Below are 23,735 nucleotides of genomic sequence, written 5' to 3' on the forward strand. Positions count from 1 at the left end.
TTACTCACAATAGCCCCAAATTAAAACAATTTAAATGTTCATCAAATGGCGAATGGAAAAACAAAATGTGATTTATCTATATTGGGGGTGGAGGTTGGGGGGAGGGAATGCCCAGCCCTTATACGGCCTTCAAAATCATTTGGTCTGGCCCCGCCAAGGCATTAGGGGTGAGTTAATGAAATGTTTGACCAAATATAGCAGGCTAATAATTTTATATGGCCTACGAATGTTATAAATATCAAAATGGCCCCTGGCAGAAAAAAATGGCCCTTTGATAAAAATATCAAAATGTACCCCAACCCTGCTCTAGAGGAACAGCCTTGCTGACCAGCTATTTCAAGCCAGTACTCGCCCATGTGGCTGGCTACTTTTCTGCACTTGGATACTAAATGAAAGCATCTGAATAAACTTAAATGTATTTTATCTTGTCATAGCTTATATTTTTATCACCAGCAGTCCAATGATTTATGTAATGAAGCCTCCATAAAAACCCAAAAGGAAAGTTTGGAAAGCTTCTAGGTTGGGTAACCAGAACCCCACCATGCACGCCCAAACTCCATGGGGATAAATGCTCCTTTGAAACCTCACCCTGTGTATCTTTCACCTGGCCACTGGATCATATATCCTTTGTAATAAAGTGATAATCTAGTGAATAAAGATTTCCTGAGTTTGTGAGCCATTCTAGCGAGGTCATTAAATCCAAGGAGGGGGTCATTGGAACCTCTGAGTTATAGCCAGTCAAGTCAGCACAGGTAACAACCTAGGCTTGTCATTGGCATTTGAAGGGAAGTCTTTGTAGGGCTGAGCCCTTCACCTGTGTAATCTGATGCTATCTCTGGGTAGGTAGTGTCAGATTGAGTTGAATTATAGGATATCCAGATGGCGCCCTATACAATTGCTTGGTGGTGTGGGGAAAACCCTCATCAGAATTGAGTGCAGAATCTCTTGCATAGTATTTCCTTACAATTCTTTTTATTTCTTTAAGATTGGTAGTAATGGCCACTCTCTTTCCATTAATACCATGCCAAACTGTCTCCCGAACTGTTCCTGTCACTGCAGCAACTGGATGAGGAAAGTCTATTTGGGGGTATATAGTTGGGAAGAGGCATACTTCAAGGGAGAATAAATAAATACAAGGGAAAGCTTAGGAGCAGGCATTTAGGGAAACTGAAGGTTTGATATTGCAAAATCATAGGATCCAATGTAGAAGGAAGCGGGAAATTGGTTGAGACTGATGCTGGATGGGAGATGCGGCAATGAAGCAGAGTGGGTAACCAAGTGTGTATTATCCTGACTAATGGGGCCAATCAGGTCTCAGCTGTTGTTTCCTTAATAACACTCTACATCCTTATGAATTTCTTAATATTCTAATTTCACTAAGTACATTAGTTTTCAGTTGCTACCATAACAAACTTAGTGACTTAAAACAACAGAAATGCATTCTCAGTTGTGGAGGCCAGAAACCCAAAGCAAGCGTTAGCAGGGCCTCACTCTCTGGAGGTTCTGGGAGAGCATTTCTTTTATCTCTTCCAGCTTATGGTGGCTGTTGGCATTCTTGGACTTGTGGCTGCATCACCCCAATCTGCCTTTGTCACAGTGCTTCCACCTCTGTCTCAAATCCTTCACTGCCTTTCTCTCATAAAAAATACTTAGCATTGGATTTAGCCACCCCACCTCCGCAGATAATTGAGGATGATCATCTCCGGATCCTTAACTTAATTATACCTGCAAAGATCATCCATTTGGGGAACCACCATTCAAGCCAGTCAATACTAGGAGATTTTAAATCGCTACAAATGTAGGGGAAAATTTTTTTTCATTTGGGTAAAAAGTAATATTGAAGAAGGAAACATAGCATGACATTACATACAGCAGAAAATTGACAATCAAAGCCTTTAAAAACATCTGTATTTCATGTATAGGATTGGGAAAAGAACTCTTTGATAATAAGCATATTCCAAGTAAACACAGACTTCGTAAATCTATAAATATTTAATTGTAAATATTAACACCCTATGTTACTCTTCTACATAAAGAAGAAACTCCAAATCCTGTTCTTTAGGAAGACACAAGCAATACCTTGAGAGTAACTATTGCCAAATCTTCCCTTTTTTTCGGGAGACCTAACATGTTACATGGATTAATTATAAAAGGATATATCAGACTCCATTGAATTTAAGCAAAAGACACAGCTAAAATTTCCCACTGAGGGTAATAAATATTTGATACTTATGAGTGTGAATACATAAGTTAATTAAATATTAGGCACAAGAAAAATTCCAAAACTATCTGAAGTACGAATTTAAAAATGGCATAAATATGCCCTGGCTAGTGTGGTTCAGTGGATAGAGCATCGGTCCAAGGACTGAAAGGTCCCAGGTTCAATTCCAGTCAAGGGCACATACCTAGATTGTAGGCTCAATCCCTGGTCCTGGTGGAGGCAACTAATTGATGTGTCCCTCTCACATAGATGTTTCTTTCTTCTGTCTCTCCCCCTCATTTCCACTCTCTAAAAATCAATGGAAAAGTATCCTCAGGTGAGAATTAATGAAGAAACAAACAAAAAATGGCATAAATGCCAGTCAGTCAGTTAACATAACTTTGCTATTGGGTATGTTCCAGGCTTCCTTTTCTATTCCAGTGAGATCTGCTTCTTTTTTGTCCAAGGTCTTCCACTGCTGGGCTCCAAGACAGTAAATTGCTTAACACCATCAGGGCCTTGGTCATGGAAAGGATTTATTTTAGAAAAAAAAATTTCTTTCTTCTTTACTAAAGATTCTGGTTGTTTTTCTGTTACTTGCTTCTTTAAACTACGTATCAACTTCCTGGTGTAAGAAAAATTATGGGCAAGAGCACGTATTCGATGTTGGCTGTCCCACAGTGTAGTGGCTGACTAATAAAGAAGCCACCCACTTGCCTGGCTGGTGTGTCGAGTGGTTGAGTGTTGACCTATGAACCAGGAGGTCACAAGTCAATTCCCAGTCAGGGCACAGGCACAGGTTTCGGGCTCCATCCCCAGTGGGGGCATGCAGGAGGCAGCCGATCAATGATTCTCTCTCATCATTGATGTTTCTTTCTCTCTTTCTCTCTCTCTCTCTCTCTCTCTCTCTCTCTCTCTCTCTCTCTCCCCCTTCCTCTCTGAAATCAATGAAAATATATTTTTTTTTTAAAAAAAAAGAAGCCACCCACTCAACCTTTTTGTCATTTGGTCTCATCTAAAGAATAAGTAAAAAGGATCAAGGTTACAAAGGACTCGTGACCAAAGTACACCTTTTACAAATATCTTTTGACTGGCCATGGAAAGCTTTCTTTCTTTATCAAGCCCCAAATGAGTCTTTAATGGATTAAGAATCCCTTCCCACCTATTAGAGGCCTATAAGGAATAAATGCTTCAAAGATCAGTTTTGAGTACACAGATACTTCAGGGGAGTGGACCAAACAGGCGGAAAATGTAGAATACAAGAAAGAGTTTAAAGAAAATCCAACAAAATATACAGACCAACTTTTGACTGGCTCCTTTTACTATTTAGAAATTAAGATATTTTCAGTCTTTTGCTTTCCTTTTCCACATTGTCTCTAATATCCTGGAGTTTTCTGGAGTTCTGGGCCAGGAACACCAAGCTGTCCCTGAAATCACTAGTCCCATGATTTCTGCCAACATTTTCAAGCTCATCAAACAAAGCCAATGTCTGTTTAAGTTTGGCCTGAACAGTTTTTTGCTCTTCTAACTCTGCAAGAAGGGCCTGCTTAGTGCATAATTCAGTCTTGTACTTCTCCTGTAACTGTTCAATTTCTTTCTGGAGAAGCTGGAATTCTTCCTCACTATAAGAATGCATCTCCTGAGATTTATCTTCCGGAAGCAAGATGTTTGGGGGAATACGCAAAATCCACTGTAAAAACAGCTGCTCCATTTTGACAAAAAGCTTATCAAAACGTCCTTTCATGAAGCAAAGAAACTTCTCTGTGCACTTACGAACCTGGACTGGGCTAATCTCACAGTTTGGGATGCCCTCCAGCTTTTTCAGAATAACCTGTTCAACAGCCTGCATCACTTCAAATAGGTAGTCTTGAAATGCAATGTAGATCCTGAGCATGCAAGTCTGTGGTGTGAAGCCAAAGAACTGGGCCTCATAGGTCATTGGATCGACAGACATCTTGACTTATTTTGCTGTTAATTTTGATTGTGAAAAATCTGCAAATGTAAAGGAAATATCATGAGATTACATCATCTGAAGAAAGTAATAAATCACATTATAGAGAGAAAAGTTTGTGTTCCTTGATGCGCAATGCCAATTCCAGCCTCACTCATCCACAACAGGATGCCAACCCTTGCCTCTCTGAGGCTGTTTCTATACATCTATAACCTCCCTTAGACTCGCACTTTCCTTACCGCTCAGTCTTCTGAAATCTGTTATCATCCTAGAAAACATTCAAATTTAGACAAATAACCTAAGCAGCCCTAGAGACACAGTTTCATGAGATTCATCACTCAACCCTTACTAACCACATTCTGTCCGTTTTAAAGACTTCACATGTTCACAATCGAGCTGATAGATAATACTTCCTATTTCACTCACTCTATTTTTACTTCAGGCGAGGTCTTCTCTTACTTATTTTATTCTTCTACCTTTCATCTCCCTTAGGAACCTACTCTAATGTTTGTTTTGCTTTCATCACCATTTATCCCCTCTATGCCCTCTTCCACCTCCTCCCCTCTGCCAGCATTCACCACAGTTATCCATGTCCATGAGTTCTACTTTTCTTTTTTGCTCAATCCCTCCCCAACCCCCCACTAATGTTTCTAAATATGCTTTTTTCAATTTGTCTTTAATGTTAATTCAACTTTAACAGGTTTTAGATATATATGTTGTTGAAAAATAGTTTTGCATATGTATGTTTACATTTTCCTTTATGTTTGCAATCACTTCGTTATTATCCTTCATTTACCTCATTGGTTCTGGCTGAAGTACACCAACAATTTTATCATATGCACATACCACACTTAAAGTCCATTCTCCTTGTGACAAACACCTAGTTTGCTTTCAGCACCTTACTACCAGAAATGATACTGTAATAAACACCCTCTATGATTTCTCCTTAGGGACTTTGAGGGTATTTACACAGGCAAGTAATTGCTGGCCAAAGAATTTTCTCATAATTTCACTAAATACTGCCAAAATGTTTAGAGCATTGCTGGGGGCTGGGATGTCCTACAATGAATTACACTCTCACTTACAGTATGTGAGAATTTCTCACATCTTTGCCAACACCATTAAGCATCCTAATTTTTACCAGTCTGGTAGACATACAATTGCTTTAGTGTTGTGTTTTGAGAACCAAAACCATCTAGCCCCACACACGAGCTGGATACTGAGGACTGAAACTACCTACACTCCCCGACCCCAACAAGCAATTTACTGTTTACATTAGCGTGACTTTCCTATTCTAGGAAACCAGTCTATTTTCATTGTTCTAATGGCTTGAACTGCCCCAAAGTGGATCAGCTCTTCAATGGGACGCATCAACAAGCAGAACCTAAGGTTCTCTGAAACCCCTGCCTCGGCTGTTTCTGCCAATCCTGTACTGTCGTGTCACGGTCTCTACCCAATCCTAATCAAGCCCCCAAATTGAAAGGTCCATCTTAACCGAACTTGCAGTTCTCAAAACATTCCCATCTTGCCTTTCTTCCCTAGGAGACGCGGCCCAAGCTCTTTCACGGCCCGTTGTTCTTCCTTACCAGGGTAAGCGGTACATGAAGCATTCTTTTATCAAGATTGTGAGGGCGATATTTGAGGAGCAGGCAAAAATATTTTTAGTGCATTTCTCTGATTACCAGTAAAATGGGTACTGCTTCCTACACGTTAGCTTTTTGGGTTCTCCTCCCGTGAACACCCGTTCATATCCTTTGTAAAAGCCACTCTCTTCACCCTTTGGTTTGGTTCCTTCCTAACATACTACCAGATTTGATGGCCACTCCCTATTCCTAAACTTTGAGCGCTTCCTTATTCGTTTGTCAAGATCTGACTACTCTTCCCAACCAAACCGAACTATTTTTCCCCTGTGACGTCTTCCCTTCAAGGTGAGATGCCGTGGCCAAACCTCCTTCAGGGGTCAGTTTAACCACACGTCCTTGGTGGCGCACCCCCTCCCCTGAACACCAACGGGGCCTTTCTTCAGGCACCGACCGAGTTCCGCTTCAGGATGTTATCACGGGCCCGTCTCAGCCTCCCTGCTGGCCCTAGACTTCCTCAGGGCAGGACAAAGACGGCTCAATCAGTATTTGCAGAGTAAACACACGAGGTGCCCGGAATACCTCCACGAACTGAGTTGACAGAGTTGCAGATAACAGCCCAGCAGGAACTCCTTCCGGCCGGAGGACCGGCTCCCGTCGGGCCCTGCGACCCCGCTGCATGCCGGGACCTTCGGGTCCGAGGCCCCGCCGGCCAGGCGGCTGGCTGCAGAGCCCCGCGGTGATGCTTCACCCAGTTCCACTCCTCCCCTCCCTTCCTGTGAGAAAGTGCAGCCCCGCGGCACTTACCGAAGCGACCGTGAGGGAGGCAATTTCGATCAAACAGTGGTTTCCCGCCACTTCCTTTCAATCACCTCTCGCTGCCGGAGATCGGTGGCGCGGCGGCTCAAATCACCGAACGATGCCCGCCTCAGCGAACGAGAGCCAAGGCGGGATGATGCCGCGCAACTGATTGGCTGGCTGCTCGGTCGGTGACTGACAGGGGGCCGGGCGGGCGAGCTAGCTGTGGCCCGCGGGGATTGGCGGAAGGAAACTGCACTGACTCTTCTCTCAGCGACGTGGGCGGGTGAGGAAGCCAGGCTGGGTCGCCGCCGAGACGCAACTCCTGATTGGCGAATGACTTTCCTTAGGGCTCCTGCGATTGGTGGTTGGCAGGTTGCGCGGCGCCGATTGGACGGCAGCGGGCAGGGTAACGGGAGGCCTCTTGGGCCCCGCCCCGCCGCTGGGCTGACTGGCGGAAGGGGAAGTGGGGCGGGGGCAGGCGGCGGTGGGGAAGATGGCGTACCAGAGCCTCCGGCTGGAGTACCTGCAGATCCCACCGGTCAGCCGCGCCTACACCACCGCCTGCGTCCTCACCACCGCCGCCGTGGTGAGCAGATGCAGCGCCGGCTTCTCACGATCCGGGCTGGGAATAATCGGGTCCCGGGGAGGCGGGCTTGGGCCTCCGGGAAGCCCAGATGGTTGGGTCTCAGGGTGGGTGGCGGTGGACAGGGCGCGCTCGGGGCTTCGGCATTGCTTTCAGACTGATTAGCCGGGGACCCGGGAAGGGAGTGCCGCTGCGGGAGGGCTGGAGGATCAGGACTGCGGGTCAGTTTCTGAGACAGGAAGGCCGGACCTGTCGCAAGTCAGGGCGGCGCGGCGGGAGCCGCCCACCCAGAAAACGTGTCTGGGGCCCCGGGCGATGGCCAAGTGGCACCAATGGCCAAGTGGTTCCGCGGTGACTAGTGGGGGAAAGTCCGCCTATGAAGAAACTTAGATATGGAGGATAGAAAGCTGGAAGTTGTCCAGAGGCAAGAGGCTTAAAATAAACAGTGTGATTACAGAGGTTGGCTGGAAGCAGGGTCTTGAGTATTGTTTCTTTTTAAAAATATATATTTTTATTGATTTTAGAGAGATAGAAACATCAATGATGAGAAAGAATCGCTGAGCGGCTGCCTCCTGCACGCCCCCCACTGGGGATCAAGCGGGCAACCCGGGCATGTGGCCCGACTGGGAATCCAACTGTGACCTCCTGGTTCGTAGGTCGATGCTCAACCACTGAGCCACGCTGGCCCGGCCGGGCGAGTCTCATTTCTTTTGAGTGAGATGTGTTGCTTCACCCAACTGTAGGGCAGATTCGGAGCAGCCGCTCATTACTTGCCCCATATCTAAGCTGTATATCACCACCTGCCTCCCATGCCTTCAGGCCAGCCTCAACTACTGCAATTTAGAACAGACTTTCATTCTGTGTTGGGTATTGAGGACACACAGAATTGTACCAGTCCTAGAGAATTCTTTACCAGCCTCTCCCGGCGGCTTTAAAGGATTCAGTCTAAGCGACTGAGAGTTGGAAATTGCTGGCCCTACTAATCCTTCCTTCATCGTAGATGATGAAATTTTACTTCTTGGTTTGATTCGCTTAAGGAGCTCTTTCTCTATTTCAGCAGTTGGAATTGATCACACCGTTTCAGCTGTACTTCAACCCTGAATTAATCTTTAAACACTTCCAAGTAAGTGGTCCATCGCAGTCATGATGTTTCAGTTTTTAAACTTGTTTTTCTTACTTTTTAATAGCAAAGCCTGCTGTATACTACCTCAAAAAAGAGTTCAGAGAAATCAGTGGGAATGTCTGATTATAAGTCTTATTGTGGGAGGTATAAACAGTGTTTCTGCGGCCTCATTGGGAATGTTTAAGAGATTCTCAAGCTCCTCCTCGTGTACTAAGTCAGAATAACCAAGGTTAGGAATTAAGAATCTGTGTGGAGTTTTTTAAAGTTCCCTGCATGGATTTGCTTTGATGTGTCCAGTTCCTATATTTAGGAATCACTAGTTCAGAGTTAATATTGGATTTGAGAGACTGACCAGGGAGAATCTCACAAGATTCTCCCTTTATTTTGTGCATTTGCCGCCTGGCACACCCACCACCTTGGTGTTATCACCATTGTCCAGTTCTGGAATTCAGCTCTATCAGTGCATTTTATTATTCATTTATTTATTTTCAAATTGTAAGAGAAAGTTTATTTAGAAAGTTACAAACTCTGGCTGGGTAGCTCAGTTGGTTAGAGCGGTGTCTGGTTACACCAAAGTTGCGGGTTTGATCTCTGGTCAGGGTACATACAAGAAGCAACCAATGAATGCATAAATAAGTGGAACAACAGGTCTATGTTTCTCTCTCTCTCTCTCTCTCTCTCTCTCTCTCTCTCTGTCTGTCTCTCTCTCTCTCTCTCTCTCTCTCTCTCTCTCTCTCTCTCGTCAATAAATAGCCCTGGCTGGGTGGCACAGTTGATTGGAGCATCATCTTGTACATCAAAAGGTTAAAGGTTTGATTCCCGTTCAGGGCACTTACCTAGGTTGGGGTTCAGTTCACGGTCAGGGGTATACAGGAGGCAACCAATCAATATTTCTCTTTCACATTGAGTTTCTCTCTCTCTCTCTCTCTCTCTCTCTCCCTCCCTCCCTCCCTCCCTCCCTCTCTCTCTCCCTCCCTCCCTCTCTCTCTCTCTTTCTCCTCCCCATCCCTCTCTCCCTCCCTCCCTCCTTTTCTTCCTCTCCTTCCCTCTCTCCCTTCCTCTCCCTAAACATATCCTTGGGTGAGGATTAAAATTAAGTAAATAAATAAATTTTAAAAATCAATAAATAAAGTTTAAAAAAATAAGTGATCCAGCTGAGCTGCATAGGCTCAGGAAACAAGTTATAGAAGTAAAAGAAGGACCCATGGAGCTTAGGAGAGGGAAAGACAAAAGTTAACAGGTGCCTGGGGGGAAAGTGGGGGAAGGGAAAGGTGTGAGCATGCCCCCAGGAGGGAAAGACCCTCAACTCTATTAGTGCTTTTATTTTATTTACTTATTTTTGAACTTTTATAAGAATTTATTTAAGCCAAACTGACAAAATATGCCAGTGTGGGGGTGGGGAGCAAGATCTCAAATGCTCTTTCCTCTATTAGTGCTTTTAAGGTGATCCATCAAAAACTCAAAAGATTGACATTTTAAACGACATGCCAGTTTGTTAGATTGCAGTGGAAGGAGTCCTTTCCAGTAATGACAGTGCTAAAAGAGAGATGTCTTTCCTGCTCCAGGATGTTCATATAGGCTATAGTTGGAATGGGAGAGAGACCCAAAAACCAGTAATTCTGCCTCTATACATGCTATTCACTCTGTTTCAAGTGTGTTTCATTCACTTTATACCCACTGAACTCCAGCTTGCCTTTCAAGAGAAGCTTTTATGTAACCATCTCTTTTGTGTCCCTAGGGTATTTGTAAATGCTTCCTTTAGAGCAGCAGTTCTCAACCTGTGGGTCTCGACCCCTTTGGGGGTTGAACGATCCTTTCACAGGGGTCGCCTAAGACCATCGGAAAACACATATATGATTACATATTGTTTTTGTGATTAATCACTATGCTTTAATTATGTTCAATATGTTACAATAAAATTGGGGGTCACCACAACATGAGGAACTGTATTAAAGGGTCACGGCATTAGGAAGGTTGAGAACCACTGCTTTAGAGCCTCTCTTATCTCAGACTTGCACTTGTTTATATGCTTGTGTCCTGGCTAGATTGCGGGCTCTAAAGTCTAGGACTGCAGAACTGAATTGTTTCAACTTTATTAGTTAGCAGTTCTTAAGAGTTTAATAATACTTAAAGCAGCCCTGGGGACTCTTGTCATGTCTTCTTCCTTTGATACTCATGGCCTTTGCTTGGTGCTGTAGCTCCACCCAAGTATTGCTTCAGGTTAATAATTGCTTGGCTTGATTTTGCCTGGAGTTAAACTCTTGATACTGTGAATCTGCATTAGGAGTTAGAAGTTTTAGGTTGGAGTTCAGAGTCTCCCTTTACAATTTATGTGTTCTTGGGCAAGCCATTTTAAAAGTATTCTTAGTATGAAATGGGGATGGTGGAAACAAGATTAAAATCACATGAGCCACTAGAATATGTTAAACTACTTTAAAATGTTAAGTGCTCTACCATTGTGAGAAGTTGTTTTTATTGTGAGCTCCATGGGTTGGGTAGGGAAGAGTAGTTTTCAACAAGAACATGAGTGTCCTTATATCTACCAAGTAGACTCTAGTTATTAGAGCATTAGGTCTTTACTTGTAGGAAGTTGGCTTTTTGTTTTTTTAATGCATTCATTGGTTGCTTCTTGTATGTGCCCTGACTGGATATTGAACCCACAATTTTGGCGTATTGGGACGATGCTCTAACCAACTGAGCTACTCGGCCAGGGCGGGAGTTAGCTATTTGTTCAGACTAGAATTTGAATATTTGCTTTACATTACTCTTTACTCTGGGTGTTGTGGGCTACTTAATATAGAAACATTTTTTAGTAATTTGTATGAGATCCCTGGAGTTTTTCTCTGGTGTCTCAAGACTATTCATTAAATTGTGATACTACATATATGAAAGCACTGTTTTCTAATATGCAAATTAACCTAATCTTTTCATCAAATTTTTTCTATAATTTGCCTAACCATGTGGTGTGGGGATTTTTTTTCTCCCAAATTATAAGAGAAAGTTTATTTAGAAAGTTACAGAGGTAGTAGAAGTGAGCCAGATGGGCTGTGTAGGTTCAGGAAACAAGTTACAGAAGCAAAAGAAAAGGACCCTTGGAGCTTAGGAGAGAGAAAGACAAAGGTACCAGGTGCCTGGGGGGAAGAAGGAACCAGAAAGGCTCAGGAGCAGGTGTGCTCCCGAGGGGAGAGTGCGCAGGTGTGGGCTTTTTTTTGTTTTGTTTTTTTAAAGACAATCACAATTTCAAGATTTCTGTCCTATTATCGTTACAGATTTCAGGAGTTGAGTGACATCATTCAGACTTTCAAAATCCAGTGTCAGATTTTGTGCCCCACTTTTTGGTTCAGAACATCGTATCACCTAGCCATGGCCTTTCAACCATCATAGTCAGAGGATATCTCTCTTGTCTTAATATGGAAGTGTTTCTTGGTATATTTTACTTAATCTACCTCTCTCTTGACTTTTTTTCTTTTAACAGATATGGAGGCTAATCACCAATTTTTTATTTTTTGGGCCTGTTGGATTCAATTTTTTATTTAACATGATATTTCTGTATCCTTTATTAAGTGGGGTTAGCATAAAAACTTTAGGTTCACTTAGGAAATACAATACTAAGTTGAAACTATTAATCCTGTTATTTTTGTTACCATGTTATTTTTTTAAAATATATTTTTACTCATTTCAGAGAGGAAGGAAGAGAGAGAGAGAAATAGAAACATCAATGATGAGAATCATTGATTGGCTGCCTCCTGCACACCCCCTACTGGGGATCAAGCCTGCAACCTGGACATGTGCCCTTGACCAGAATCAAACCCAGGACTCTTCAGTTCACGGGCCAACTCTCTGTCCACTGAGCCAAACCAGCTAAGGCTTTGTTAACATTTTAGCTGTAACTTCTAGGTACTGGTTCAATGGTGCAGAGTAGTTGGTCAGATAGTAATGTTTTGAGGGTGTTTGTAGGTCACTGCTGGTTCAAAGGGGAGGTATCTATAATAATAAAAGTGTAATACGCTAATAAAAGTGTAAAAGCTAATATGCTAATTCCTTCCCCCTGCAAGGGAAGCCCAGGTCCCAGGTGCCTGCCAAGGGCCGGAGGGAAGCTCGGGCTCCGGGTGCTGGAGGAAAGCTGGTGCCAGCAGCCAGAGGGAAGGAAGGCTTACTCTGGCACGAATTTTGTGCATCAGGCCTGTAGTTTAACCATAAAATGAATACATGTCTGCCTCTAAGTCACTTGCAAATCTGATCAAGGGAGAGGAGTGATTTGATTGATGCATGCTTAGAAAGCAACATCAACAGAAACTAAGTAGTAAAACACAAGATGAATATAGTGATAATTGATAGAGCTTTGATACAGGTCTGGGAGTGGATTCATGAAGAATGGAAACTTGAGATCTTGTATCTTAGTTGCTGGTTCTACTGGCTGAAAAGACAGAGCCATAATGTCTGCCAGGCTTGCCGCGTTCCAGTTTATTGAGAGACAGGAAGAGCTGTGCTCTGGTCATATGGTAATTGGGGCCACTGAGCAGATCTTCCTCCTCCACCCTGACCCTCTGGAAAGAGGGCAGGGACAGCTCACCTCAACCTGCAGTAGCCTGAGAGCCATGTAGGGGGTGATAGGATTCCTGCCCTAGGATGGATTCCTGTGTCTCCTATATGGTATATTCTGGTAAGTTTCTAATAATTAAATTTTTTCATCAAAATGCAACTTCATTAACTGAGATATAGAAATACTCTACCAGCCTGAAGAAGTAGATTACCACTCAAGGCTTCTTGATGCAGATTTCTTCCAAGTTAGGTGTGCAAAAGCAAGGGTGACGCAGACTGTGGTGTGGCTGGACGTGGAAAAGATGATACAAGTTTGAAAGGGTTTAATAGGTGACTGGAGGAATGTTTATCCAGCATCTGGCTTGATTCCCCAATTCGGAACAGTTTTTGTAAAATATGAAGTTGCATAAAATGTAGAGAGAAGTAACCATCCTACCACTTATAAACATTCTTACAAAAAACGGCTTGACTTATAAATGATATGGAGTCCAAGTATTACATTAATGTACGTGATACATTAAATTTTACTTCCTTCATGTTTGTGTGCTTAACATTTTCTTAACCTGGAACCTAAGATACCGTTACTGTCGAATGCTAGAAGAAGGCTCTTTCCGAGGCCGGACAGCAGACTTTGTATTTATGTTCCTTTTTGGTGGATTTTTAATGACTGTATCCTTCAACAAATAGAACAAACAGGAAAATTTACCAACCTCTCTCTTTCTTAAGTTTTTCATCTGTCTCCCACAATTCACTAGATATTCTGAATAAGCAGAGACCTCCAGACTTTAGCTTGAGGGTACTGCTGCTTATTGTACAGCACACTTTATGTGACAATTTCTAAGCCTAGTGGTTAGACAGGATGCTTTTCTGCTATGAGCACGTCAGAGGAACTTCTAACCAAGGTGGGTTACTGTCTGCTAGTCGATAAATGGATAAAGAAGATGTGGTGTGTGTGTGTGTATTCCCCCCCAAAATGTATACATACTCTTTAACAGCATTTTCAGTTTGGAAAGTGAAGTGTATTTTAATAAACACTGCCTTTATAATTATTCAAAGTATGTATATACATTTTTTGGGGTACCCTTTATTATTGTTCATGGTGTGCTTCACTTCTAAATAAAGTTGGTAAGACATTTATTTGGTTACTACCAAAACTGATAAATTATTTAAAAAAAGAAAGAATTGTCAACCATATTACAGACTTGAATGTAGTCCGTCTGACAAGATGGTTTTGCTGCAGTTGGCTTTATTCACCCTCTGTAAAGGTGCTAATGGTGAGTGACCTTCAGTTCAATTATTGACCAAATAATTAACACATTTTCCAAAAAGACAAAAACTTCATGAAAGCAGAATAACACTTTGAAATCCAGATAATTTGGCCTAAGCAGGTTTTTGCCTCATTGCTCTGGGGAATTACTTTCAGGCCTTTTTCTTCTAAAGATGTAAGTAACTAATGCTTAGCTTTCCTCATTCAGACTTTTGTTAGAACACAATCCTTAGCTCTCTTGCCCAGTCTTCCCTGTTACATTTTAATGTTGATATTTTCCTTAATGCCATCTGCTAGATTTTTGGTTTGTTTGTGAGCTTAGTTTTCTTGGGCCAGGCCTTTACAATAATGCTTGTCTACGTGTGGAGCCGAAGGAACCCGTATGTCCGCATGAACTTCTTCGGCCTTCTCAATTTCCAGGCCCCCTTCCTGCCCTGGGTGCTCATGGGCTTTTCCTTGTTGTTGGGGAACTCAATCATTGTGGACCTATTGGGTAAGAATCATATCACGGCTTTTCTATTACGTTACTTATAAACTTATTTTGTCACTATTTTTCATGTTTGGCCTTCATATAATAGCTATTACGGGATTATTTAATAGTTATATGCTCAAAGATTATAATATTAGTTTTCTAATTCTTACTATACTGATATTTCTTTCTAAATATAAGGAATTTGTGTTGGTAGATTCCCTTGCAATTAAAATTTTAATCCTCTCCCTCCTTTATTTCTGGTTGACTTTAGGTATTGCAGTCGGACACATATATTTTTTCTTGGAAGATGTATTTCCCAATCAGCCTGGTGGAATAAGAATTCTGAAAACACCATCTATTTTGTGAGTACTTAACGCCAAGTTACATGTTTTTTTACAAGGTCCATGATCAGTGTTCAGGTCAGTAAATATTTACAGATTGAGCCATCTCGCGGCAGTTGAGGAGTGTTTGTGTGGGAGGAGCAGACAGTGCCAGGCTGGTGGCAGGAGGGAGGCTCACAGGCTCAGGATGTCCCGAGGCTGACTTGTTAACTGCTGTCCAGGATGACCACTAGCACCTCCTGCTCCAGAGAGGAGCCTGTGGGTTTATGAAAGCTGCTGAGTTTATAGAGAGCTAAGAGCAGAATGGGCAAAACCTTCTAGAGCAGCGGTTCTCAACCTGTGGGTCACGACCCCTTTGGCGGTCAAACGACCCTTTCACAGGGGTCGCCTAAGACCATCCTGCATATCAGATATTTACATTACGATTCATAACAGTAGCAACATTACAGTTATGAAGTAGCAACGAAAATAATTTTATGGTTGGGTCACAACATGAGGAACTGTATTTAAAGGGCCAGAAGGTTGAGAACCACTGTTCTAGAGGAAAGTTTTTAATGGTGGAGTTTCTGGCCTTCCAAACAGGTGACAGTACCCTGGCCGGTGTGGCTCAGTTGGTTAGGCATCCTGTGCAGCGAAAGGTTACCTGTCCAATTCTCAGGCAGGGTACATGTCCAGGTTGCAGGCTCAATCCCCGGTAGGGAGCATGCAGGAGACAGCTGATCAGTGTTTCTCTCTCACATTGATGTTCCTCTCTCTCTCTCTCTCTCTCTCTCTCTCTCTCTAAAAGTCAATAATAATTTAAAAATCTTTAAGTCAAAAAATACAAACAGTGGTAGAAATAAGCCTTAGAGTAGAAATAGCTTTGGGCTACAAACCAGGTGTAGGCCGTTCCACCGACCAGCCCTGTGATTTTAAGCAAGTCCCTTCTTTTTTGCACTTCATTTTTCCTGGGGATAGAGCTTTCATAAGACCTCTTTCTACTCCAGAATTTTGCGTCCTTGGGATATACTGTATTAAAAAGTTCGCTTAAGGAATGAAATGTAAGTTTTATATTATAAAATGTTGGTTATACAATAGTTAAACAAAATAAAGAAAGCAAAATTCTCCATAATCCCACTTCTTAGATATAACATTGTTAACTTTTTTATGTGTAAATCAGTCTTTTATTGCCTGTGTACTTTTTAAAAATGCTTTTTATAATCTTTTTAAGTAATGTGTCATAATTGTTCTTCCATCATAAATATTCTACGAAATTGTGACAGCTACACAATATACCTGGTATGAATATAACATAATTTTACTAATCCCTTACTGATGGACATTGACATTAGCTCTTGCTTTTCCCTTCTATGATTAGGGTCATGAATATCCCTGTAGCTAAATGTTTGCACACATCCATGATTATTTTCCAAGGTTAAATTCCTAAAAGTGGAATTGCTATTTTTTTTTTTAATTTATTGCTTAAAGTATTACAAAGGGTATTACATATGTGTCCATTTTTTCCCCTGCCCTAGACAGTCCCCTAGCCTCCCCTATGCTATTTTATTTATTGATAAATCGCCACCCAGAATGGATGTTCAGGTTTACATTTCTACCAGCAACATATGAAGTGTTCCTTTCCCACATCCTCGTCAAACGCAGGGGTATCATATTTACTCTTTCCTGGTTTGATAGCCATAAGATCGTGGACAAAGGATTTTACCCCCTTGGGTAAGGGGGGAAAGTACATTGTCAGTGTAATGCCCCATGACCCCCTTTAATTGTGTTTTTTATAAATAAGGACGTTTCTTCCACAGTCAGAATCAGTAAGCGAACGTGAATCCTGAACCCTGTTCCAGAATGGGAAGTTGTCCTCATTGTTCTTGATCTAGCTCAGCTCCAGAGGTTGCATTCAGTTATGTCCCATTAGTCGCCTTCAGTTTGGAACAGCTCTTCAGGCTTTCCTTGATTTTCATGACATAGACATTTGTGAAGATTATAGGCCCATTTTGACTAATGTTCTTTCCCATTTAGGTTCAGGTTTTGCATCTTTGGCAGGAATGTTGAGAAGTGACATTGCATTCTTCTAATTGCAGTCTATTAGGACAGGATTTCCGGTTGTTGAATTTGTCAAAGTGGTAGTAATCACTGATTGTTTAAGGTGTCAGTGAGGCTTCTCCACTGTAAAGTTACACTTTTTCCTTTCTCTCTTTTTAAATTAATATATTTATATTGATTTCAGAGAGGAAGGGAGAGGGAGAAACATCAATGATGAGAGAGAATCATTGATCAGCTGCCTCCTGCACGCCCCCTACTGGGGATCAAGCCTGCAACCCGCTCATGTGCGCTGACTGGGAATTGAACTGTCACCTCCTGGTTCATAGGTTGATGCTCAACCACAGAGCCACACAGGCCGGCTTTTATGTATTTCTCACATGCTGCTTCACTCATTAGTTCACCTAGTTCTGAAAGGTTACTCAGTGTCATCTTCATCAGCCAAACATCTTCGTAATAGGATTTGTTGACAAGTCCTGGATTTTCTGCAAGAGCTTCATTAATTTCAGTTAATTCTCCTGGTAGAGGAGAGGAGAGTTCACTAGCAGCTTTCACACTTTTCAAAACACCAAACTCATCTTGTTAGTTCAATTTTGTCCCAATTTCAGGCAAACTACAGTAAACATCATCTCCCAAAGCTTCCTGTGCAAAATGGTTGATCCCACTGTTCCAATACCATTTTCTGTTGTTATTCATTCATGTTTCTCTGTGAACTTATGCACTGAGAGCAGATTGGGGCCAGTGCACAGCCTCCTACCATCGCCCTCCCGCAGGCCCCAGGGCCACATGCAGGGTGTGGTGGGCACTGAGATGGCACTCACGTTGCAGGCTGCTGCCTGCAGGCTCCCAGCCCTGAGAGCTCCACGTTGGTTTGCAGGAGTGCAAAGGTTCTCGGCACAACTCCTATTAAAAGGTTTTAAACAGGTTGAGCATGGTAGTGGATTTCGCTATGGGCCTCTCATAGGGTACCCATGCAGAGGAAAATGCAGCCTTGAACCATTGCCTGATTGTGGGCTTTGAGCACTGAAGGGGGTTGTACAGTGTTGGGAGGGGAGAAGATTTTAAGCAGGTTGTAAGAAGATCACTGGGGGGCATCTTGGGTATGTTTATTGGGTAAGAGGATGGAGTAAGTATGTTGTGTTCATATTAGAATTGTCCAAACCTGTAGAGAATTTTTGTAAGAGTTTATTTGAATCAAACTGATGACATCCTGGGAACCAAGATCTCAAATGCTCCTGTTTTTATTATTAATTTGTAAGAATTGAAGGAGCTCATATTAAAATACAGATTCTTTTCCTGAGCCCAATATATAATAGAAGTTTTCAGATACACTTCTGATTTTATCAACTGTGGGCAAGTACAATTAGAAATATGAATGTAAGTAGAAGATGCTGTTTTAAAGTTTTTGGACATTTAATTTATTTAAAATTTTAATTGTGATTAAATACACATAACATAGAATTTATCATTTTATACACTTGTAGGGTACAGTTCACTGGCATTAAGTACATTCACATTGTGCTTCTATCACCACCATTCATCCCTAGAACCCTTCATATTGTAAAACTGAACTCTGCCCATTTAACCAGCGATCGCCAACCTTTCAGACCTCACAGACCACCAGTGGTCCACGGACCACCGGTTGGCGACCGCTGCATTAAACAATAACTCCCCGTCCCCTTGTCCCCCTATCCTTTCACAATTACTACTTTCTACTTTCTGTCTCCATGAGTTTGACTACTCTAAGTATCTCATGTAAGTGGAATCATGCAGTATTTGTCCTTTTGTGACCAGCTTATTTCACTTAGCATACTGCTTTCAAGATTCATCCCTGTTGTAGCATGTGTCAGAATTTCCTTTTTTTGTAAGGCTGAATAATATTCCATTGCATGCATATTCTATTTTGTTTATTCATTCATCTGTCAATGATTGTGGGGAGACATCCATGATAAATTTGGTGAAAATCAGGTTACAAAACAGGAGTGTGATCTAGGTTTTGTAAAATTAAATATATAAAAGTTCTGGAAGAAAAAGGAAAACATCAAAAATGATTACCTCTGGGAATTTTGGATATTTTACTCATATATTTCCTGTCTTCTCTGTAATTAACATGTATTGCTTTTGTATTAAAAATCAGTACAGGAGCCTGGCCAGTGTGGTTCAGTGGTTAAGTGTAGACCTATAAACTAGGAAGTCACAGCACATGCTCAGGTTGCAGGCTTGATCCCCAGTAGGGAGCATGCAGAGGTAGCCAATCAATAATTCTCTCTTGCCCTAACCGGTTTGGCTCAGTGGATAGAGCGTTGGCCTGTGGACTGAATGGTCCCAGGTTCAATTCCGGTCAAGGGCATGTACCTTGGTTGCGGGCACAACCCCCGTAAGGGGTGTGCAGGAGGCAGCTGATTGATGTTTCTCTTTCATCAATGTTTCTAACTCTCTATCCCTCTCCCTTGCTCTTTGTAAAAAGAAAAATAATAATAATAATTATTATTATTATTTACTCTTATCTTTGACTTTTTAATCCCTCTTCCTCTCCCTTCCTCTCTGAAATCAGTAAAAATATATATTTAAAAAATTTAGTAAAAAAATTTAAATTTCTAAAAATTAAAATAAATAAATAAATGAGTAAAGGAGCCCTGGCCTTTGTGTCTCAGTGGTTGGAGCATCAACCAGTGCTCCAAAGGGTTCAATCCCTGGCCAATGGCGCATACCTGGGTTGCGGGTTTGATCCCTCACGCGTTCGGAAGGCAACCAATCTAAGTGTCTTACATCGATGCCTCTCTCTCTCTCTCTCTCTCTCTCTCTCTCTCTCTCTCTCTCCTTCCTTCTCCTCTTTCTCTCTCTTTCTCTCTTTCTCTCTCTCTCCCCCTTCCACTCTAGAACATCAATGGAAAAATATCCTCAAGTGAGGATTAACAAAAAAAAACATGTTTTTTTTTCTTTTAGTAAAGGAGGCCCTGGCCAATATGGCTCAGTTGGTTGAGCATCATTCCCTGCATAGAAAGATTGCTGGTTTTATTCCCGGTCAGGGTACATATCCAGGTTGCAGGTTCAGTCCTGGTCAGGGTGCATTTAGGAGGCAACCAATGGTATTTCTCTCTCTGTCTCCCTTCCTCTTTTTCTCTTAAAATCAGTAAAGGAAGTAAAAGCTAACATAAATATGAAATAATTGTAAATACCTTTGAAAATATATAACTTTTTCATTGGTAGGCAGATGTAATGCTAGTCCATTGGTTGAAAACTCAGGGAATCTTTTCGACCTTGCAACATTTAGGACCTGAGATCATTCTGGGACTAAATTATATCGGTTTCCTGTTTTTTAGGAAAGCTATTTTTGATACACCAGATGAGGATCCAAATTACAATCCACTACCTGAAGAGCGGCCAGGAGGCTTCGCCTGGGGTGAGGGCCAGCGCCTCGGCGGGTAAAGCAGCAGTGCCAATAACGAGACCCAGCCGGGAAGGACTCACGACATACCCATTGGGATTCTTTTATCCTTTGTGTTGCAAAAGTGTGGACACTTTTGACAGCTTGACAGATTTGAACTCCAGAAGCACTTTATGAAATGGTACACTGATTAATCCAGAAGACATTTCCAGCAGTTTGCCGGTGGTTCCTCACTGCACTGGTACTGAAAGTGTAATCTCTCGGAGCCAAAAACTGGAGAAACATACCCCGCCGCCTCTCTTGAGCAAGTACACGCGTGCCGAGTTCTGCGGTGAAAGGCAGAGCCCTGTCCTCCTCCTCCTCTTTGGTAGACGAGGCCGTGGTGTAAATGGAAGTTTCAGAGAGGACAAAATAAAACGCAGTTCCATCTCTCTCTCACTAATTAAAGCTTCTGTGTGTGATCTTTTACATGATGAGATTATATTTCAGCTCTCCTGCATAGGTCTGAGCTCGGAGCAGTTTACATGCCCACTCTTCGTGTGTCTCCACAGCTGTCGACTGGATTTCATTTCAAGATTGGAAATGTGCGGCTGATAATATGCGACTGTAGATACATCTTACTCATTCAGAATGGCAGCTCCAGTAGGAACATTTGTTTATGCTGTGCAGACAGTTTGTTCTCATCGGGGTTTTACAAAACGTCAAGTTGTCAGATGGTGTGGGTTAGGGTGGTTCCCTTTTTTTTTAATCCTCACCTGAGGATATTTTCATTGATTAGAGAGAAAGGGGAACATCGATGGGAGAGAGAAACATGGATCAGTTGCCTCCAGTATACACAGCAACGGGGTTTGAACCCTCAACCCTTCAATGCATAGGATGATACTCTAACCAACTGAGCCACACTGGCCAGGGCGGTAGGGTGGTTCTTATAACAGCAGGAATTCAGATTCCAGACAGTTCAATTATAGGTAGAAAGTTCACGTGGCATCTTACTTGTTCTGCATTTCTCCATTAAGAAATCCAGGGGAAGGCACATCGCCACCTTTGTAAAGCCTCAGAAGGATCTTTAGACCGGACATCCAGTTACAGTGTTGACTTTGGAGCCAGATGAACAAGGTACTGGTTAGACAGGGATATATTTCTCCTGGGCCTTTGGCTGGTTAACATTTGCCGTTTGCTTCATGAAAAGCTAAGAAGCTGCTCAGAGCCAAGTACCTGGTTTATCTTCCAAACCAAGTAGAAATTGGGTTCCACAGAAATAGGAACTTCATGGGTAGGGTTCAGTAAATATCCAAAATATTCGCTTCCCTGGATCTCAGCAGGTTTGCATCACATGCCCAAATAATTCAGAGGACTAAAATGGCATCCCAAGAAAAGATTATTTCAAAATAGTTTTAATGAGCACCACATAGGCACAGGACCGCTTCCTAAGGAGTTGCAGACTGGTTAAGTGGTAGCTTTCTAGAGTGAGATTTCCCTCAAAGATGATGCTTTAGATTAAACAAACATTCTAAATGGGAATTTTCAGATTTTGAAGTGAATAGTACTTTAATGTCTAAATGGAATGTGCATAAGAAATGGAATTTAAGTGTTTTAATGCTGCTAGTTGGTAACTTTGAATATGATTGTTGTGATTTTATAGAATATAGGTTAACGGGACTGCTTTTATTCCAAAGTGGTTTAAAAAAATATTTAAATGCCAGTCTTGGAATGCAGAATCCTTATGGGATTCTTAACTTGTTAATGTCTTTATTCAAGAAAGCTTGAATTTAATTAGAAGGTTTTTTTAAAATTGTTTATTTTTTTAAATGAGTTTCTCTAGTTTTATTTGTTCTCTCTTAGTTAACTTTCAGTTATTCAATTTATGGAATTCTTGTGGTAAAATTTTAATCCTAAAATCTATTCACTGAGTTCATTTAAGTAGGGAATGTGTACATATTAATGACTGGGTAAAACTGGGAACCAATTTTGAATTGATGACCTACACACAGTCATTTATGGGATTTTGATTTCTCTGTGGTATGGGAATTCCTAGTGGCAGAATTCCACTGTGGCAGTGGTCACTTCAGTCACTGTCCTCTTACCAGGTTGGCCATTCCCACTACCACCATCCCTAGCCCTATGTTGTAAACAGGTTACCTGTTATCTGAACATAAGGAAAAGTCCTCACCTCTTCTCCAGCTTACCTCTCAGTCTCGATTCTTCCAGAACACCCTTCTTTTTCATAATGCAAATCAACTGAAAATGAGATTCAGTGTATGGAATTTTGTGACCATTTACCTAACATAATTTAAGGGATTCTTGAATTCTACCATTAATACTGATAAGCACACCTGACTAAGGCATAGGTTTTTTGTTGTAGAAATACAATATATGTTCGTGGTGGTTTTTTTTTTAAAATGCATCTCCCTAGGAGATAACATTTTATATACATTTTGGTGTGGGGTTTGTTTGTTTTTTTTACTGTGGATTTACATTTCCCTCTTCCACTTATTCTTTTTCTATGTCGCTCTTATATGTCCTAATATCTTTCATACCTCTTGTGTAGTCTTTCTAAGCAGAGAGCGCCCAAGTGTTGGATTTTGGTAATGAAGCTCTCACTCTGCCTCTGGTGTCTATGGGAATTAGGGAATATGGGAGCTATTGGCATGTTGCATAAAGGGCTTCCTAGAGTTGTCATCTATCCTTGATAGCCTGCATTTTATGTTGCGGCTGTGTTTTCCTTTGACAGATGAGTTCCATCTGTACTCTAATCACAAAATGCCATTGTTTCCAGTGTCCTGAAGGATGTCCCCTAAGCTATTTGCTTATTATGTGAATTTGCATGAAAGCTGGTGAACTTTTTATGATCAAGTCATTTCTCTGCTCCTAAATCCACAGTGACTTCTTAGCCCCCATATCAAATGCATACCTTTTGCCTTTCTCTGAACCTTACTCCTACTTCTAACAGGAGCCTCAGTTTAGTCGCGTCAGTCCTTCAAGGCCTGACCCCTTTCCAACTCCTCAAGAAATTTTGTCTTTCTTCTTTGAATCCCTGTAAGCTTCAAGTCTACGATATACTCTTACACGAAATTATATATTGTTTTGTACTGTTTCTAGCTGGTACATGTATATTAGTTTTGCCTCCCTCATGAGAATGTAAGCTCCTTAAGGGCAGGGACCATGTCTTAAATTTTTGTATCCACCACAGTGCCTGGCATAGTGCTCGGCACATGGGTGCTGAATAAATACTTTGTTTATTGATCAGCAAACTATTATCTGGTATTTTTAATTAAAGAGAGATTAATGGCCCAGCCAGTGTGGCTCAGTGGTTGAGCATCAACCTATGAATCAGGAGGTCACGGTTTGATTCCTGGTCAGGGCATATGCCCAGGTTGAGGGCTTGATTCCCAGTGTGGGGCATGCAGGAAGCAGCTGAACAATGTTTCTCTCCCTCGTCCTTTCTCTCTCTAA

The 23,735-nt window shown here is 41.9% G+C and overlaps 2 protein-coding genes and 1 pseudogene across 3 annotated transcripts; 1 reads left to right on the forward strand and 2 right to left on the reverse strand.

The window, feature by feature from the left end:
• Positions 1 to 2,727: 2,727 nt before the first annotated feature.
• MIS12 (MIS12 kinetochore complex component) lies at positions 2,728 to 4,162 on the reverse strand. Its single transcript, XM_081110246.1, has one exon. The coding sequence runs from the start codon at positions 4,152 to 4,154 to the stop codon at positions 3,534 to 3,536; it is 621 nt and encodes a 206-aa protein (XP_080966372.1). The 5' UTR covers positions 4,155 to 4,162; the 3' UTR covers positions 2,728 to 3,533.
• A 2,805-nt stretch (positions 4,163 to 6,967) lies between these two features.
• Positions 6,968 to 20,725, forward strand: DERL2 (derlin 2). Its single transcript, XM_081109319.1, has 7 exons — positions 6,968 to 7,118; positions 8,173 to 8,238; positions 11,714 to 11,787; positions 13,356 to 13,449; positions 14,345 to 14,540; positions 14,791 to 14,881; positions 20,218 to 20,725. The coding sequence occupies exons 1-7, from the start codon at positions 7,026 to 7,028 to the stop codon at positions 20,321 to 20,323; spliced, it is 720 nt and encodes a 239-aa protein (XP_080965445.1). The 5' UTR covers positions 6,968 to 7,025; the 3' UTR covers positions 20,324 to 20,725.
• Positions 15,067 to 18,435, reverse strand: LOC308532562 (glycine cleavage system H protein, mitochondrial-like; annotated as a pseudogene). The gene is made up of 3 exons: positions 18,410 to 18,435; positions 17,254 to 17,797; positions 15,067 to 15,152 (listed from the first exon to the last, which is right to left on the reverse strand). The product of its transcript is annotated as a glycine cleavage system H protein, mitochondrial-like (transcript).
• Positions 20,726 to 23,735: the final 3,010 nt, after the last annotated feature.

The sequence above is a fragment of the Myotis nattereri genome (assembly GCF_964212035.1).
Source record: "Myotis nattereri genome assembly, chromosome: 16".
Lineage (NCBI taxonomy): Eukaryota > Metazoa > Chordata > Mammalia > Chiroptera > Vespertilionidae > Myotis > Myotis nattereri.

Bases quoted from the DNA above. Each gene is read 5' to 3' on its own strand.
- MIS12 (XM_081110246.1), bottom strand. From the start codon at position 4,154: ATGTCTGTCGATCCAATGACCTATGAGGCCCAGTTCTTTGGCTTCACA.
- DERL2 (XM_081109319.1), top strand. From the start codon at position 7,026: ATGGCGTACCAGAGCCTCCGGCTGGAGTACCTGCAGATCCCACCGGTC. The intron at 7,119-8,172 runs GTGAGCAGATGC...TCTCTATTTCAG, and splicing joins TCCTCACCACCGCCGCCGTG to CAGTTGGAATTGATCACACC. The intron at 8,239-11,713 runs GTAAGTGGTCCA...TTCTTTTAACAG, and splicing joins TAATCTTTAAACACTTCCAA to ATATGGAGGCTAATCACCAA.